The 14300-nt window shown below is 47.5% G+C and overlaps 1 protein-coding gene across 3 annotated transcripts; it reads right to left on the bottom strand.

The window, feature by feature from the left end:
* Positions 1-1916: 1916 nt before the first annotated feature.
* Positions 1917-13216, bottom strand: Slc31a2 (solute carrier family 31 member 2). Of its 3 annotated transcripts, none has more exons than XM_070011898.1 (4): positions 13111-13216; positions 5752-5818; positions 4026-4215; positions 1917-2697 (listed from the first exon to the last, which is right to left on the bottom strand). In XM_070011898.1, exons 1-4 carry the CDS (start codon positions 13114-13116, stop codon positions 2529-2531), a joined length of 432 nt encoding a protein of 143 aa, XP_069867999.1. In that variant the 5' UTR covers positions 13117-13216; the 3' UTR covers positions 1917-2528. The 3 variants fall into 3 exon arrangements, with proteins under 3 accessions (XP_069867999.1, XP_069868010.1, XP_069868007.1); XM_070011909.1 differs by lacking the exon at positions 13111-13216 and adding an exon at positions 11626-12658; XM_070011906.1 differs by lacking the exon at positions 13111-13216 and adding an exon at positions 6098-6255.
* Between the last annotated feature and the right edge of the window lie 1084 nt (positions 13217-14300).

The raw sequence follows: 14300 nt of genomic DNA, 5'->3' as shown, positions 1-14300 counted from the left end.
CCTTTTCTCTCACACTTCAGCCCATGTGAGCTGGTGAGGAAAAACAGCCAGGATGAGTTCTGCAACTCATGAGCTAGGTGAGTTGTTTCTCTGTACCTCAGCGTCCTTATCTCTAAGATGAAGTCAGCTTAATGTTTGTATACGTTAATGTTTGTATAGAGTGCTTAGCTTGGTGCCTGGCTCATCATAAACACACAGGTGTTGCTGAATCAAAATTATCTTTTGTGACTTGGCTCTGAAGAATGTTGACATGAGAGCCGTGGATCATCTACTGAGTCTAAGCATATAATCACTATTAAACACAAAACCTAACTTTTCAAACTCTTCCTGCTGTAAAAGCCTCAAATATCTAAGTACATTTAGGGACTGAAGCTGAGGAGTTCGCTGATCTCCCAGGAAAATGCTCATCCCAGCAGTGCCCCAGGGCAGGGAACCATTGCTGGTCAGGGCTTTTTGTTAGATGTTAGATAGGTAAGGCTCCTTTAATACAACTACACTGGACACTGGGAATCTTACACCTGTGATGGTAACACAGTTGGTTCTCAGTTCCCTTGGTGCATGGGAGTGTATGAAGCAATTCTAGAGGTGTGACATAATTCTAGGATTTTTTTTAAGCTTCCTAAGAAAGGAATTTTTATTCTCTTCTGGACATCTATTTGGGGCCAGATGTCTTTTCTCCCTACAGGGTTAGATTTTCTTTTTTTAATATAATTTTATTAAGATGTTGTACAGAGGGGTTACCATTTCATAAGGCAGAATACATTTTTTTTTGGACAATGTTACCCCTTTACTTTCCCATCTGAGAGAAAGACTGTCTTTGCTATTAAGTTCTTGCTTTCACCTGGTGGCTTGGCTCTTGTCTTGGAAGAGCAACTGCTTTGGAATGAAGAAGTTTTTGAAATACAAGGTTTTTGTGTCTGTCATTGTGACTCCAGTGGTTCTTGGAGAGCATATTTATAACACATCCCTGCCTACATAGGTCATTTCCCATCTAGTCATTACTGAATAACATGACTGCATTTAGGATACATTTCTTACTGGGCCATTAGATTTCTGCTTCTGCCTCCAGGGAGAGAAGGTACTAGCAATCATGCCGAATCCGTGGGACTGTTACTGTCTTTCAATGGGCACCCCATTACTGCTTGCTACAGAAGCAAAAAGTTGCTGACCAAGTAGGCATTGTGGGGTGTCTACCTGTAGCACAGCCTATAAGGCCACACAGTTGTCTTCAGTTTTACACACACCTCCCCTGCAATACCCTCCCTCAGTTCCTAAGATTAGTTGGTACAAGGCCTTTGCATGCTTGATGTTAGAATGAAGACAGATTGTTTAAAAATATATATTTATTAAAATGTATTTGTTTTTCATTCCCAAAGCTTAAAAGCATCTTTCCACCAAGCCCATGAGGTGCCTAAGCATAGACATTACAGTATTATATAGCAGTGATTTCCTTGCCCTGGGTCTCCTTTCTATAAAATGAGAAGTCCAAATACCGAGAGTCCATCCAACTCAAAAAATATACTCGCTTTGGTTTGTCTGTTTACTGCATCCTCAATCAACAGTCTACCCATCCACCCACCCAATGTGGCTTAATTATCTTCAAGGATTGAATCATGTTTCTTCACTGGATCATTATGAGCGAGCAGTAATAAATAAAGAACATTAGTAACTGAATAGTATTAAAAGTAGTTCTCTATTGAGGATAAGAGGATTAAGGCCATAAAGAGCCCCTCAGTACCCTGGCCATCAGGCTGAGCTCCCACTGCAGGCAATGGCATCTGGTGGGAGCTCACTGTGCCCAAAGGACAAGCCAGCAGCCTTGGGAACAGACTGCGGTCTTTGCCTCTCAGCTGCCAATCTTTCCCTAAGAATGGGAGACGGACCTCAGCAGACGCTGCCATCTGTTGTGGACAGAATGAAATCATTAAAATTTTTATTTTGACTGAATGTGCAAAATGGCCAACCAGGAGTTCAGTGGGAAAAATGAGAAATCTTAGTTTGTCAACATGATTCATGGAAGAGTCAATCTTCATGTGTTCCCAGGGCTTAAAGGTGAGACAAAAGAGCCAGGATTTTGTCCTAAGCACAAAAAAGGTCAGTTTGTCCAATGGAAAATGCTTCTGTAGAAAAGGCACAAAGTAGAAGAGAGGCCATGTGGGTTCCATGGCCTTCATCACCCACAACCCTCTTTGTCCCGGAGGTCTTTGGAAATGCTCACGTCCTGACTCAGACATGCAGCTTGCTAGGCTCAGCTGCTCTCCCTTACAAGCCTCGATTCTCTCCATTCTCCCATTGGTCACAGCTGCCTTCTTGAGGCAGCAGACAAGGCTTGGCCCTGAGTAGGCTGGTGGAGATGGGAGGTGGATGCAGTGGCCTCAGAGCTCCAGAGAGGACCTGCTGGCTTCAGCTCAAAGTTGTCAGGAACTGGAAAAGACGGTGAGTAGTTGCCATCAGAAGTGGCTGTGACTGGAAGTACGGTCTGGCAGAGTGGCCCTTCCAGCCATCAGCACCTGTGCATCCCTTGCCAGCTACATCGTGTTGAGAAGTGGGTAGGTAAGGTAGTAACCCACAGCTGAGCCTAGGACCACACCCAGGAAAATCCAAGTGTTGTAGGACATAACAGTCAGCATCACAAAGTAGCCAATGACCACCTGAGCAACATGAACCAAAGACTGGCCAAAGTAGCACAGAAACCACCTAGATATAAAAGAGAAACAAGTTAATGCTGCTAATGAACCAAGAGTAGAGAGTGTCTGAGCTGCAGCTACCGCTATATCCAGGTTTTTCTTGGTTGACATGGAGTTGCACTAACATTTTGCCTGGCTAGCTTTGAACTGCGATCCTCCCAAGCTCAGCCTCCTGAATAGCAAGGATTTCAGGCATGAGCCACTGTGCCGGGCTGAGATTACAAAGAAGCTTGCCCACTATTTAGGCCTGAGCTTCCTAGCCTCCTAGGCAAGAAAATGATGGTATATACAGTTTATGTAAATTATTAGAGATTTTTTTTTTCTTCTCCCGAATTTACTGTGGGAGGCAGAATGGCAATAGAAAATGAGAGACTTCAATGACAGATTAGTTCCTAGTTCAGCCACTTACCAAATCTGGCCTAGTAAAAATTTCTTGACCTATCTGGATGTTAATTTCCCCATTGGTAAAATAAGAATGGGGAACAGGAGCTTTCTCTTGCTCAGTGCTTGTGAAGGTGTGAAGTTCCCAGGTAAGTGCTGGTGATGGAGCAGGTAGACTCAGTAAGCTCAGATGGGGCTGGAGAGGGCAGTCTAGGGACCTTAAATGGTTACCAGATCAGAGTGGGGGATGGGAGGAGATAAAAGGATGCTTTCTTCCACCAACTCAGGTACACTGATGACAGCCATTCTTGCTTCAGGATATACCTGCTTCCCCTCCTGGGTTTGGTTGCAATTTGCATGATTGTATGCATGCGCGCACGAGAGCGCACGCGTGCATGCGCGTGTGCGTGCGTGCGTGTGTGTGTGTGTGTGTGTGTGTGTGTGTGTGTGTGTGTGTGTGTGTGTGTGTGTGTGTGTGTGTGTGTAGTATTGTGTTGTCGTTTAGCTCTTTCAAGTCTAGCACTCTACCATTTGAACCACATCTCCACTTCCAACTTTTTTTCTCTAGATTTATCTGCCTGAGCTTACTTCAAATCATGATCATCAGATTTCAGCTTCCTGAGTAGCTAGGATAACAGTAACGAGGATAGCACTAGGACCCGGCTCCTTCCTAGGTTTGGAAGCCTGGTGAAATTGTGGGGTGCACAGTGGCAAAGTTCTAAATATTGCAGCTCCCTGAAGAAATTCTGTGCCCTGCAATGAGGCTATGGCCAAGGTACCAGGAACTCCACGTGGTATAGTTAACCTTACTACTAACTAACCACCTTGCTTGGCTAGTCCTGGTCCTTCAGTGGGCCTCAATCTCCTTTCTGTGTATTGGGCCAACACCCTCTGGGCTCGGCCTACTTCCCAGAGTGATGTGAGGGCTCTGTTCCTTCCCCTACCCAGTGCTTGTACCTGAAGGGCCTTCTGTTAACCGGGGGTGAGTCCAAACTTGCAGAATCCCGATCTGTATCCAGGATGACTTGCTGGCTGCTGGAGACAGGCAGGTTCTCCAGAGTCCGGTGAAGCAGCTTGGCTTTGCCAACCTTGATGCCTTCATATAGTACAGCCAGGAGCAGAACCACCAATACTGAGAGGGCCATGCCTGCCAAAAGAAGCCGAGGAGAGAATAGCTTCTGGTGTCCCACATGACCCTATGGGAACTACAGAGAATTACCAGGTACACTACATACTTGGAAAGAAAAAAAAAAAAAAGCTAGAGGCACCAGGTGCCAGTGGCTCACACCTGTAATCCTAGCTACTCATGAGGCTGAAATCAGGATTGTGCTTCAAAGCCTGCTTGGGTAGGAAAATCCATGAGACACTGATCTCCAATTAACCATAGAAAACCAGAGTTGGAGCTGTGGCTCAAAAGTGGTAAAGCCCTAGCCCTGAACAAAAAAGCTCAGGGACAGCACCCAGTCCCTGAGTTAAAGCCCCAAGACCAACACACACACGCACACATGCACACACACACACACACACGCTAGAGGCAAGAATTTTAAATGTGTTAACCACAAAGTAAATGATAAATGTTTAAGTAGAAATGTTTACCTTGTCCTGAGCAGTTTACAATGTATATGTGTCTTGAAATGTCCTATGGAACTTCATAAATCTTTGCCAGTTAAATGTAATGCAACTTCCAAAACTAGATTGTAAAAACCTCATATATCTGTCTCTTGTGGTCGGGCACTTGCTCTTTGAACTTGCCACCCACAAGGAAGCTCAGGCCAAGAACACTTCATGTAGGCATTCAGCCAAGAGCCCAGATGGGGCCCAAGAACAACCACTAGCCCTAGGAGGGAGTCTTGCAGATGGCTGTGGTTCCAGCCACTGTCTGATTCTGTGCATAAATAGTCTTGAGTAAAGGCCACTTGGCTGAATGTAGGCCATTCACTAAACCTTTGAGAGAGAATAATTACCTGACTATTCTAATCCATTGCTTACTGAGGAAGAATTAACAGGACCACTAATACATTGTAGGGATGATCACATCTGCCACTGGGGGGCTTTGGGGCTGTTAGTCTATTTTTAAGTTACCTAATTTAGGTTCAAAAACAATAGTCATGAGTTAGAAATCAAGGAATATTCTTCCCTTGCAGACTGGTATCTCCTCCTAAGTCTAAGGCTATAGCAGCAGCTGCCAGTATGAAAGACAGGCCAGGAAGCAACAGGAGGCCTTCATCAAGTTCTGGTCAATGCTTCCTTGTTTTTTTGTGACCCCCCGCAGTCTCAGTGTTTGGACTTCAGTTACTTCCCTTGGAATACATAGCCCCAGCTTGCATGCGCTCTTGCTCTCTCTCTCTCTCTCTCTCTCTCTCTCTCTCTCTCTCTCTCTCTCTCTCTCTCTCTCTCTCTCTCTCTCTCTCTCCTTCTTTTTCCTTCTTCCTCCTTCCTCCTTTCCCTCCCTTCCTCTCTCTCCCCCTCCCGCCACCATCTGAGGATCCTTGAGGATTGGGATCCTTTGTGATAAGAAGGACCCTGGCTGCAAATGGATTTATAAATGCAAAATTCCAACACAGTGTTTACCTGGAAAAGCAGGCTCACTAAATGCCTTCAGAAAATAAGAGAACCCAGGCTCTCCACTGCCTGGCACTTTAAGGCTTTCCTAAGTTACAAGTCTGAGCTTCCTGATTCTTACCTGCAGGACTGTGGACACTCCAGAAATCAAACAGAAGCACGGCCTTGTCTGAGAAGATGAAGTGCATCTGAAAGAGAAAGGGAGTATACATCACAGGGAGTTTGAGGCCATGGAAGTCCTGCTTCCAAACTCCCCAGCAGCCTCCTTTGGGGACCCAGAACATGAGACCGCAGGACCACACACATTGCAAGGGCCATTAGAGGTTATCAGGGCCAGTGGAGAACATATGGAGCAGGGGATTTCCCAGACACCAGATGACAGTGCCCTCAGGCCTCTCAAGAATGGCCCCTTGGTGCCTTCCAGACCAAGGGAAGCACTAGACCTTGGAGTACCTGGCTCCTCTTACCTTCCTCTTGGCTTCCCCAAGCAAGCAGGAAGTCCTGGTGAATCTGGCAGATGGGACAGGATGGACAGTGATTGTCACAGAGGGGGCCCAGAGGCAGCTGGCTCCAATGTCCCCACACTGATTAAACTATTTGCTGGGTGCAGTTCTATGCCCAGCATTAAGGAGAAGGGTTAATGGTTCTGCCCCAGATGTGCTTGTGGCCATGCAGTGTCTGTCAGGACACTGCCTGCCCACCTGGGGTTCAGGGTGGCACCCAGGCATTTGACCCATGATCTTAGCTTGATGTCATAATAGTCTTCTATGTAACAGGGACAATTATGCCCATTTTACAGGAAGAAAAACTGGGAGGAATAGGACCAGAAAGTTCAGTCATGTTCCTGACTCTAGGGAGCTAAGGTAACCCCATGTACTCCAGAACATAGCATCTCAGTCTCCAAGAGAAAATTTTAAGAGAGAAGCTGACACCAAGAGCCAGTGGCCCAAGCCTATAGTCCTAGCTACTTGGGAGGAGAAGGCTGGAAGGATCATGGTTTGAGGCCAGCCAGGGCAGAAAGGTCTTGGGTCCACTTACCAACCAATAAGCTGGGTTTGGTAGTGTCTTATCATTTCAGCTAGCAGAAAGCTGAGACCAAGAAAATCACGATACCAGGCTAGCTCTGGCAGAAAAGTTTGAGAGACTCCCTTTCCACGGAAGCAGCTGGGTGTGGTGGTACACACCTGTCAGCCCAGCTACAGCAGGAGGATCATGTCCAAGTGTGGACCAGACAAGAAATTACAGCTGTCCTAAACATAACTAATGCAAGCAATGGCACCTGTCTAGCAAGTGCAAGGCCGGGAGTTAAAACCCCAGTGGTCTAGGGAAGGGTGGGGGGAGATGGGAAGGAGTCAATGGTGATTCTGCATGCCCAGCCAGCTGAATGGTATTTGCCAAGTCTAAGGCCTGAGGGGTCACCCTCCTGGGGTAGGCAAGTTGCTCTGCAGATACCTGTCAGTTTCATCTAGCCAATAAGATCCTGGTTGCAATAAATGGGACCAGTTAGTGGCAGCCTTTGACAATGGCCAAATGCTAGAGTCTTTGAATGTCACAGAGAATTTTTGGTCCTCTGGCTTTCTTTTTTTTTTTCATTCTTGGAGCTTGAACTCAGGGCTGGGCACTGTTCCTGAGATTTTCTGCTCAAGGCTGGTGCTCTACCACTTTGAGCTACAGCTCCACTTCTGGTTTTCTAGTAGTTAATTGGAGGTAAGAATCTCATGAAATTTCTTGCCCAGACTGGCTTTGAACCGCAGTCCTCAGATCTCAGCCTCCTGAGTAGCTAGGATTAAGAAAGGGAGATCAGGTGAGGAATGTGGCTCCGTGGTAGAGTGTTTGCCTTGCATACATGAAGCCCTGGGTTTGATGCCTCAGTACCACATATGCAGAAAAATCCAGAAGTGGTGCTGTGGCTCAAGTGGTAGAGTGCTAGCCTTGAGCAAAAGAAGCTCAGGGACGGTGCCCAGAGTTCAAGCCCTGGGACAGGCAAAAAAAAATAAACTTTGCATAAAAAAAAAAAAAAAAAGGTTCAAGCTTCACTGCTCAGTTTGGTTCACTGATCTGGTCCAATCCACTATCTCTCCCTCTCCTAAAACCAGAGGGAGGAAAGTGTGTTCCAAGAGAGAAAGGGATTTGCCCAAGGCTTCACCCGAAGAAGGTTTACAATTACTGTCAGTTCACATTCAAGTGGAGATAAGCCCATCCTTTTGTGGCCTTTGACTAAGGTCTAGTGGAGAGGCCCGGGAGAGACAGAGGATGGGTTCCTGGGATGGTTGTGGGTTTTCAGGCTGAGACAAGCATCTGTGAGCTGGAGTAAAGGGACAGGCAGATTAGGTTAGCTACCACTTTGCTTAATGTGTCATGTGAGTATTCTGTATCTTCCCAGAAACAGATGTGCAAGCTTCTGTTTGCAAATGACAGCCCTAAGCCACAGACCAACTTGTCCAACCTTCTTCCCATCTTCCCCTCTCAAAGTGTAGGGCCAGAGGCAATAGTAAATAATAGCTGAATGAGGTGCTGATGGCCCATGCCTGTAGTCTTAGCTACTCAAGAGGCTGAGATTTGAAGCAGCAGAGCCAGAAAAGTCTGTAAGACTCTTATCTCCAATTAAGTTCCCAAAAAGCCCAGTGCCTAGGCCAGGAGTTCAAGCCCCAGGACCAGCACCAAAAAAGAAAAAGAAAAATCTGAGTCTAGAATTTGACACATCATACCAGTTAGGGTCCTTCTCAGGCCTTAGTATTTCCTAGGGAAGGTGGACAAAAATAATCTGAAGCTGATACAGTCAAATGCTTTTTCACTTTTTCTTTTCTTTTTTAGTGCCAGTCCTAGGGCTTGAACTCAAGGAATCAAACACTCCCTTGGCTTTCTCTGATCAAGGCTGGAGTTCTGCCACTTGAGCCATACCTCTACTTCTTGCTTTGCTAGTTTATTGAAGATAAGAGTCTATCCACTTCAAACCACATTCCTCAGATCTCAGCCTCCTGAGTAACTAGGATTACAGGCATGAGCCATCAATATCCAGCCTTTCTCGCAGGCTATTGAGAGGGTCTCTGAAAAGTGGATTCTGTGATCATGTAAGTTTGAGGGAAACAGGAACTGAGCAAATTTTTTTTTTTTTTTTTTGGTCCGGTTGTGGGGCCTGAACTCTGGGCCTGAGCACTGTCCCTCAGCTCTTCAGCTCAAGGCCAGTGCTCTACCACTTGAGCCACAGCGCCACTTCCGGCTTTTTTCTTTTTGCTTATGTGGTGCTGAGGAATCGAACCCAGGGCCTCAGGCATGCAAGGCAAGCGCTCTACCACTGAGCCAACTTCCCAGCCCCTGAGCAAATTTTTTTTAACACTTTCCTTGCTTGCTGCCAGAAGGATGAAGAACCCTGTCCCTCCCTTTCTCATTGCTGAGTATTTTGTAGGAGAGCAACCCATAAAACATAACTGCAGAAGTGCTAAGTCTAGAAACAGCCCTATTTGGGGGGGGTGAGTTATTATTTTGTGCCTAGCACTATTCTAAAAATATTATATCTTCACTTAAAAGGGAAATATTCTTTGTAGTTCCATTTGACAGGTAAAAATACCAAGGCTCAGTTTCAGTCACTTGCCAAGATATACAGCTAGGTTGTGCCCTGGTAGATTAGATTCAGAGTCTATGCCCCCAACACCTATCAGGACAGCAAAGGAATCCCTATAGGTAGTGGTGAGATTTCCCAGGGCACACTGCAAGGTCGAAGCCATTTCATGGTTAAAATTCAGATCCTTCCTCTCGTCCCTTATTTGACACAGGAAAATAGAGCTAAGATATGAAAACAAACCAACTGGAATTTGTGAGATGAGAGTGGGCTGCTTTGTTAGTTTTAACATTTTGGAAAGAAGACATGGCAATGTTGAGAGAAAAGAAGGAAAGGAATCAGGGAAGCGGAAGGAATGGATGAGAAAACACCTCTGTGCAATTAGTACAGCAGGAGTTAAGCTGTTCAAAAAATAAATAAAGGAAGTAAAGGATGGCCAATCGGGACTGGAAAGAATGGCCAGGACACAAGATATTACAGTTGAAAAACAAGATGAAGAGCAAAGAGGTAGGGTCATCTTGGAACAGAAAGGCATAGATGGCCATGACTACAGACACTGAGTGCTGCTGTGGAGAGAACAATATAAAGTGGCAAACACATGGAGATAGAAGAGTAGCCATGAGAGCCCCCCATCAAAGACAGGAAGCTATAACACATGTCAAGACTGTTCAAAGACCATCCATTGGTACCTCCCCCACCCCCTCCTCTGTGAGTACCACTGAGAGCTGTCCTGGCCACAGGGATGAGTGGCTGTGGGCTGCTTCTGTGATTTAGGGCCACTACTCATATCCATCAAAGCCTCAGGCGGCTCAGGCCCCTTTGGGTTGGCCACCAGGGTGGTAGGTTCTACAGGGTTAATTTTTAAGCCAGGTAAGTGATCCTCCACTAGTTAGGAAAAAGCTACCAGCATAACATTGGCCATGTGCTTTCTGAATACTTGACATGCAGATGCCTGGGCCTCCCTGGGTCTTCAGTCAGAATTCAGGAGCAAATCTACAGGAGCTGAGGATATATAAACACTTTTCAATGGACACTGATGGCTCACTTTAAGTAGCAGCTGGAACAGAGGTAGCAAAGCCTCGTGACTCAGATGCTAAAGCCGGTTCTGTCTCCCAGCTCTGCTAGTAACAAACTGCATGACCTCAAGCAGGCAATGCAAATCCATGGCCTGAAAAATGGGACTGGACTTTAGAAACCCTTTCTCCTGGTCTTGACTTTACTTTGCCTCATAGAGGCCAAGCTCCCTGGAGGTCCTGCATCTATGGACAAGGAATGGAAAGGGAGGAGTGATCAGGACAGCCATGCAGCTGTGCATCTTCTGAGGACCTGCATGAACTTGCACAGTTTCCTGCCTTTCATCCTTTTATCTCCCTCTGACATCTCTGCAGTCCCCTCCTATTTTCAACTCCTTTGCACTGACATTAAAGGCCTATTTAGCTGCCCAAAGATACTCAGGGATCAGGTACCCAGGGCCATAGAATTTTCTGGAAAGACTGTGTGTTTTCACACTTCAGCATGCTCCACAAGCACTCTGGGTAGTTTTGAGATAGGTGACTGTGAAACCATGCTTGGAAAAATAATCTACCTAATGAGGGCTGGTTAGATAGCTTACACGATTACCTCAACGGAAACTGAAGTAATTGCTTTAAAAAGTTACATTGAGCTGGGCACCACTGGCTCATGCCTGTAACCCTCGCTTCTCAGGAGGCTAAGACCTTGAGGATGGAGGTTCAAAGCCAGCCAGGGGAGAAAAGTCTGTAAGGCTCCATCCCAACTAATCTGTCAAATGCTGGGTTGGAGGCCTAGCTCAAGTGGCACAGTGCCATGTGACAGCAAATAAGCCAAGTAAGAGGCCCTGAGTTCAGGCCCCCAGTACTACACACACACACACACACAGGCCCCCAGTACTACACACACACACACACACACACACACACACACACACAGGCCCCCAGTACTACACACACACACACACACACACACACACACCATGTTGAAGAAGTTAAAACCAGATTTCTATCCACCTAATATGAAAATGGTGGTACTTGCTGAATATAAAAAGCTGAAACAGTACCAAATAGAAAAATGACTGAGTTCTATCCAGTTAGGAGTTGGAACATGACAGAATGTTCACTAAAGAATATGCAAAAATAAGCAACTATAAACAATTCTGTGAATTTCATTTATATTGGAGTTGAATTCTTTGAACTTCAGTGGAAGCCTCCAGTACCATCGTTGCCAAGTAGGGGGCTGTGCCCACCCCCCACCCCTAACACTTCTTTGAGTCCAGCTGGTAAAGCCATTGGCATGAATGGAATGTCCCCAATCCCTAATTACTCACACAGGGAGTTTCCATAACTGGCTTCCATCTATCATCCTTGAGACCATGCCAGCTACCTCAGTAGCTCAAAACAGGTAACACCTTTTGCCACACACCTGAACACCCACAGTCAGCAAAATTCACTCGACCAACATTTCCTTTTGTTGTGCCAGACCCTGGAGACACAGAGATGGCTGCAAAAAAACCTTCCTGGAGCCCACCATCTAGTGATAGAGAAGTAGACAGATAATTACAAAAGGTTGTATGGTATCAGAAACAGAAGGCAGGATGGAGATGTAGTTCAATGATGCATAAGTCCATATGTCCATATGTCACAAGTCCGTATGTCCCATATCCAGAACTTCAAAAAAGCCAGTGACAAGAAGGCACGGTGTTGGGAACCTGGAGATGTGGGGACAAAGCCATCTGGGTGACACCTGTGGGTAGGGCAGGTGGGTAGAGCAGCTCTGAAGTACAGGGAGCAGGAGACTACTAGTAAGACAGTCTGCAGAGCGTTCAGAACTAGAGGAACCCAGACAGCATCAGTTCCCATTCCCCAGGGAGTAGGAAGCTGGGGGAGGGGCAAAGACCCACAGGTTGCTAGGCCTTCCGCACTCTTGTCCTGTTGCTCGTGAAAAGAATTCAAATCAGCACATCCTAACTTAAGAGACTTCCATCTGCAATTTTCAGGTCCAGAGTTTTATGCATAAGGCAGGCCCCCAATCTTGTTTTCTCACGGGGGAGGAATCTCAGTCTCTGGCAGTATAATTTATCGGTGCTTCAGTCAGGGCCCCACCCTGGACAGGGAGGAGCTGTGGCCGATTATGGGGTAAACAATCCACAAGACTTGTTTTAATTTCTTCCTTTGGGGTCACCGACACTTCGATTGAAAAAAAAGAACTAGGGGCTGAGGGTCCCGCAGGGAGGCTGACCGGCGGGGAAGCTGTGTAGCAAAGGCTCTCGCCTCTTTTTCAAGAACAGCAAGGGGGCGGGGTGGGCGCTAAAGAGTCTGCACAGCCTGTAGCTTCTGGGACTTGTTTCCTGAGGTGAGGGAAGGGACATGATTTCTCCAAAGTCCCAAAGTCTGCTAGAAGCTGTCCTCCTCTCCAGCCCAGGTGAGCCCTAACCAGGATAAAAGAAAAGAAAAGGCTCTTCCTGAGCTCCGGGCACTTGTCCCAGGCAGGCTGGGGGTGGTGGGCTGCGCGGACGGCGCCGGGCTCGGCTGAGGAAAGCCTCCCTAGAACCCCAGCCACCGCGTCTGCTCGCACCCCACCGCACCCCACTCACCCCGACTCCGGCCACCGCCCGGAGCTGGGAACCCCCGCGACTCGCCGATCCGCCCGGGCCGCGCCCCAGCCCGCCTTCGCGCGTGCGTCCGGCTGGAAGGACTCCCAGCAGCGGGGACCGACAGACAGAACCTCCGGGAGCCCCTGACAGCCGCACCTGCCGCGTCCCCCAGCCCCGATCCAGCGGTGACGATGCCACCAACACACCCCCTCACTAGCCCGGGACTCGGGGCTGGGAGGACCTCGGGGTGCGGAGGCTGCTGCTCCGAGGGGTTCCCCCACCCGCGTCCATTCTGCGAGGCGCCCGGGACTCACCGCCATGGTGAGCGCTCGGGAAGGGTGCACGGCCCGGGTCTCGGATCCAACTTCGCTAGCAGCCGCGGCGACGGCGCCCCGGACCGCGCCAGTCACGTGGTCCCAGGGAGGCAGCGCGAGGGTACCTGGGAGTTGTAGTCCCTCGGCGCGTCCCCGCCTGCGGCCACGCCCACCACTGGACTCCCCTAACCCCACTGCGAGGGACCCACCCGGGATCCACCCGCCCACCGCGACGCTGAGCTGTCCGAGCCCCAGGTGTTCCGTCCTGTAACTGCTTGTCATAAAATCGTTTGGCAATTACCATAAAATGTTTTTATTGTTCCTTGTTATTGTCTGTGTGAGGCTTCGCCTGTGATGAATTAAAAATTCGGAGAGGGGAAACAAATTTAGGGAGGGCATGCTGTCAGTGACACTCTAGACCTTTGTGTAGCTATTTGGTTTCTAAGCGATCATTTCCAATCTAATAAGCAAGAAAGCGTTTGCTGGCTGTTGATTACATTTCCTTTATTGCACAAATTCTGGGTTTTCCTTAGAGGCAATACATGGAACTATCTTTGACAGAGAGCGTACAAACAACAGAAATTTATTTCTCGCAGGTCTGCAGGCTGGGAATCCAAGCTCGGGGTGCCAGGTTCCCTCTTCCCTGATGGTTCTCTTGGTTACAGAGGGTGGCTTCGCATTACCTCCTCACAAGGCAGTACTTTCGACTTGTTTCATTTTACTAGGGTGGTTAGCTTTTTCCCTTATTGGTATTTCCATTTTTGTGGATTGCCTGACCTGGACCTCAGTTCAATCCTGAGCCCTTGAGTATGAGCTATGGTATCTCAACAAAACAAAACAAACGTTGTACAGTATTCTAGTAAGATAAAAATAATAGAACTATATTATGGAGCTGTTGACTGAAATGAAAATATGTTAAATTCTCAGCCTAAAACCTGGCACTGGGAGCTTGCTTAATAAATGGTGACTACTGTCATCATTAGCAGCAGATATTTCTGCCCTAGAGAGAAAGCTATCTGCAAAAGGCCAAGCCACTTGCTCAAAGTCATCTGTGAGCCTCAAGATGAAAACAGAAGAGGATGTGGGAATAGCCAAGGACCAGGCTGACTCCTGATTGGGGGCAAAACACATGGGTGGGCGCAAGGGGGGTGGGCACTTGGGGGAGGCCAGATAAGGACCACCACTGTTGG

The sequence above is a fragment of the Dipodomys merriami genome, unplaced genomic scaffold, assembly GCF_024711535.1.
Source record: "Dipodomys merriami isolate MVZ:Mamm:240054 unplaced genomic scaffold, mDipMer1.0.p SCAF_11, whole genome shotgun sequence".
Classification (NCBI taxonomy): domain Eukaryota; kingdom Metazoa; phylum Chordata; class Mammalia; order Rodentia; family Heteromyidae; genus Dipodomys; species Dipodomys merriami.
The sequence above is the reverse complement of the archived record's forward strand: the minus strand, read 5'-3'. Positions and strand labels throughout refer to the sequence as shown.

Excerpts from the sequence above, each read along its gene's own strand:
- Slc31a2 (XM_070011898.1), bottom strand. Across the intron at positions 4,216-5,751 it reads GAGTGTCCACAGTCCTGCAG|GCATGGCCCTCTCAGTATTG; the intron begins GTAAGAATCAGG and ends TTCTTTTGGCAG. Across the intron at positions 2,698-4,025 it reads GTTAACAGAAGGCCCTTCAG|GTGGTTTCTGTGCTACTTTG; the intron begins GTACAAGCACTG and ends TTTTATATCTAG.